The 4,247-nt window shown below is 38.8% G+C and overlaps 1 protein-coding gene across 1 annotated transcript; it reads right to left on the bottom strand.

Moving 5' to 3' along the window:
• Window positions 1-3,171: 3,171 nt before the first annotated feature.
• LOC105037540 (uncharacterized) lies at window positions 3,172-3,762 on the bottom strand. The gene has a single exon (XM_010913191.1). The coding sequence runs from the start codon at window positions 3,760-3,762 to the stop codon at window positions 3,172-3,174; it is 591 nt and encodes a 196-aa protein (XP_010911493.1).
• Between the last annotated feature and the right edge of the window lie 485 nt (window positions 3,763-4,247).

Raw genomic sequence — 4,247 nt, forward strand, 5'->3', positions numbered from 1 at the left:
GCAATAGCCAACTTGCTATCAATGCTTATCTTGGTAGGTTCTTTTTGCTCAAAATGAACTTCTTTCAGCAAGCTTCTAAACCATATAGCATGTGATACACATGCGGATGCAGCAACATATTCAGCTTCACATGTAGAAAGAGTAATAATAGGTTGCTTCTTTGACATCCATGAAAAAGCTGCATCTCCCATAGAAAATACAAATCCGGAAGTACTCTTTCGATCATCCATGTCTCCAGCCCAATCACTATCCAAATAGCCGACAAGTTCAAAGTTACTATGATGAGAATAAAATAGTCCATCAGTAATAGTATTTTGGATGTAACGAAGAATTCTCTTCGCTGCCTTCCAGTGCATTAATTTGGGCTCCTCTATGAATCTGTTGACTTGACCGACTGCATATAGAATATCCGGCCTAGTACATGTCATGTATCTTAGACATCCTACAAAGTTTCTATAGAGAGTAGGGTCCACAATCTCTCCATCTTCTTTTGACAGCTTTGCTCCACAATCAACGGGGGTGCTTATAGGGTTACAATCTTTCATCTTGAATTTCTTCAAGATTTCTTTGGCATAATTTTTTTGGGATAAGAAAATTCCTTTTTGATATTATTTGACCTCCAAACCCAAAAAATACGTCATTAATCCCATGTCTGTCATCTCAAACTCCTTCATCATGGCATGCTTGAACTTCTCAAACATTTATGGATTATTATCTGTAAAAATAAGATCATCCACATACAAATACACAAGTAGAATGTTAGAATTTTTCTCCTTTACATACACAGTATGCTCATAGGGACATTGCTTGAAGCCATTTACTTTGAAGTAGCCATCGATTCTTGAGTTCCATGCTCTTGGAGCTTGTTTTAAATCATAAAGTGCCTTCCTTAACTTTAAAACTTTCTCTTCATGTCCCTTCTTCACGTACCCTTTGGGTTGTTCAACATATACTTCTTTTTCTAGAAAGCCATTTAGAAATGCCGACTTCACATCTAACTGGTAGACGTTCTAATTATTCTGTGCAGCCAAAGAAATCACCAGGCGAATTGTCTCCATACGTGCTACGGGAGCAAATACCTCCTCGTAGTCAATTCCGGCTTGCTGCTTGTAGCCTTTAGCTACTAATCGAGCCTTATATTTCTCCACCTTTCCTTCTACATTCTTCTTTACCTTATATATCCATTTCACTCTGATGGGTTCATGACCTTCTGGAAGAGTAATAAGCTTCTATGTGTTATTCTTCTGGATTGCCTTCATCTCTTCATTCATGGCCATCCTCCAGTTTTCATTCTTCACTACTTCTTCAAAAGAGATTACATCTTCATTAGCATATAAACAAATGAGATTAAGGAGACTCGTCACCTCATAGAGATCTTGAATGCTTCTTGTCTTTCTGGATTCTTTATTTGAAGATGGAGATCTCGTGCTAGGTGATGAAAGTGGTGTGGGATCTTCAACTTGAGCCTTCACTTGTTTTTCTTCTTCTTGCACCTCTATCATGTTGGTGCTCCAATTCTAGATTTCTTCTTCATTGAACTTCACATCACGGCTTATGAGGATCTTCTTCGACTTTGGATCATAAAGTTTGTATGCCTTGGATCTTTGATCATATCCTATAAAGATGCAAGGATAACTCTTGTCATCAAGCTTGCTTCTTCTTTGATCTGGGATGTGTGCATAAGCAATGCAACCAAACACTCTTAGATGAGATACATCTGGCCTATATCCATTCCATGCTTCTTGAGGGGTCCTTCAAGATTCTTTATTGGACAGCGGTTGAGAATGTATACCGCACAATTCACAGCTTCCGTCCAAAACTCTTTTGGCATTTCTTTCGTCTTCAGCATGCTTCTCACCATGTCAAGAATGGTCCGATTCTTCCTTTCTGCTATGCCATTCTGCTGGGGTGAGTATGGTGCAGTCAAAGTCCTCCAAATATCTTGAGATTTACAGAACTCCTTAAATGCCTTCGAGGTGAACTCTCCTCCTCGATCTGATCTCAAAGCTTTGATTTTGCATCCGGTTTGGTTCTCTACAAGAGTTTGACCCTTTTGAATGTCTCCAGGGCCTCACGTTTCTCCTTCAAGAGGTACACCCAAGTTTTTCTGCTAAAATCATCAATAAATATTAGAAAATAATGACGACCTCCAAATGAGGCCGGTGTGATGGGACCACAAATATCCGTATGGATGAGTTGCAAAGGTCTTCGGGCTTGATGAAATGACTCCTTTGGGAAGCTAGCTCTTGAGTGTTTTCCAATAATACATCCTTCACATATTCCTTCAGGGGTATCCTTAATGAAAGGTAATCCCTTCACCATCGCCTTCAAAGATAAGAGTTTCAAGGAACCAAAGTTCACATACCCGAACCTCAAGTGCCATAGCCATGTGTCATCCTTCATGCATGCACTCAAGCACTTTGTCACAACATACTTGATGTTCAATATAAACATTCAGTTCTTGGTCATAGGTACTTTTACAATCAGCTGATCATATTTTCTTAAGTAAAGATATCTACCTTCCATAACAACATCAAATTTTTTTCTAATAATTGACCAAGACTTAAGATATTTGTTTTCATATTAGGCACATAGTAAAATATTAGAAATGAACTGTTGAGAACTATCCTTGAGTTGAATTAAGATTTTACCTATCCCCTTCACTGGAACTTTTGAGGTATCACCGAAAGAAACATTGCCTTCCACTATCTCATCTAACTCTTTGAACATATGTTTGTACCCGCATATATGATTGCTTGTGCCGGTATCCAAGTACCAAATATTTTCATTGGAAGCTTTTTCTCCCTTCTCTGCTAGTAGCAAGATACCATCTTCTCCTTCCTCCTTCTTTGCATAGTTGACCTTCTCATGTACTTGGTTATTCTCATTATGGTAACATTTTGAGGAGTAATGACCATATTTATCATAAGTATAACATTTAATTTTACTTTTATCATACTTTCGTCCTCCTCTTGAGAAACCTCATTGCCTTCTTCCGCCAGAGGGACCTTGTGTGCTTTCTTTATTAGGTAAGACTCCTGTGCCTCCTCTTCCTCTGCCATATCCAAAGGAACCTCATCCTCATCCACGGCCTCGTCCATGACCATATCCGTGGGTATAACTATGACTGTGATTTATTTGACTGCTTTCGCTAGTTGGACCATCCTTCTTCTAATTGATGGTGAGCTTGCACTTCAAGGCTTGCTCCAAGGGTTTTTCTTTCCGCATCAAGATCCTCTGCTCATGGACTTGTAGAGAACCCATGAGTTCATCAACTGTCATAGTATCCACATCTTTGGACTCTTCAATTGCAGTCATAACATAGTCAAACTTCTGATCCAAGGATCTTAGGATCTTCTCCACCACACGCTTGTCCTCTATATTCTCACCATTTCTTTTTATTTGGTTTACATTAGAAAGAACCTTTGTGAAGTAATCCGAGATGGATTCTGCTTCCTTCATCTTTAAAGTCTCGAACTCGTCTCTCAATATTTGGAGGCGCACTTTCTTCACTTTCTCAACGTCCTTATGAGCGTTCTCGAGGATCTCCCAAGCTTGCTTCGAGTTGGTGGCACAAGCAACCTTCTCGAATCCGGCTTCATCTAGCCCTTGATAGATGAAATAAAGAGCCTTCTTGTCCTTTTTTCTTTGATCGACAAGCATCGTTCTTTGTGCCATCATTTGTGCGCGGTCATCTTGGAGTTCTTCATATCCCTTTTCAACAACCTCCCAAATATCTTGGGAGCCTAGCAATGCCTTCATTTGGATGTTTCAATTCTCATAATTGGTGGTGGTGAGTCGTGGAATGGAAAATTGTATGCTGTTGGACATATTTCCAACCTCCGAGCTCTGATACCACTTTGATAGAATATGTAATGGTGGTGGAACATATAACAATAGTATGAGAAACTATATAAAATAATAAAGCAGTACAACTTTTTCTCACAAACCCTCTCTTTTCTTTTTCTGTTCTTTGATACCACTTCACCACTCCATACATTCTACAACAACCACCTATTTATAGGTATAAGAAATGACCTTTTGACTCTCCTAATAAATTTATCATTTAGATTTCCCATGTGACTCTTGGAATTTTCATGTGACTCTTGGTTTCTGCCACTTCAATTAAGTTTACAAAATGACCTTTCGATTTCTTCAATACATTTAATATTTACTTTTTTCAACAATTATATTTGGAAAGAGGTTCAAGCATGGCCATCCAATGGATAAAATGTAACGTCTCAGAA

This window comes from Elaeis guineensis, chromosome 6 (assembly GCF_000442705.2).
Source record: "Elaeis guineensis isolate ETL-2024a chromosome 6, EG11, whole genome shotgun sequence".
Classification (NCBI taxonomy): domain Eukaryota; kingdom Viridiplantae; phylum Streptophyta; class Magnoliopsida; order Arecales; family Arecaceae; genus Elaeis; species Elaeis guineensis.

Bases quoted from the DNA above. Each gene is read 5' to 3' on its own strand.
- LOC105037540 (XM_010913191.1), bottom strand. From the start codon at position 3,762: ATGAAGGCATTGCTAGGCTCCCAAGATATTTGGGAGGTTGTTGAAAAG.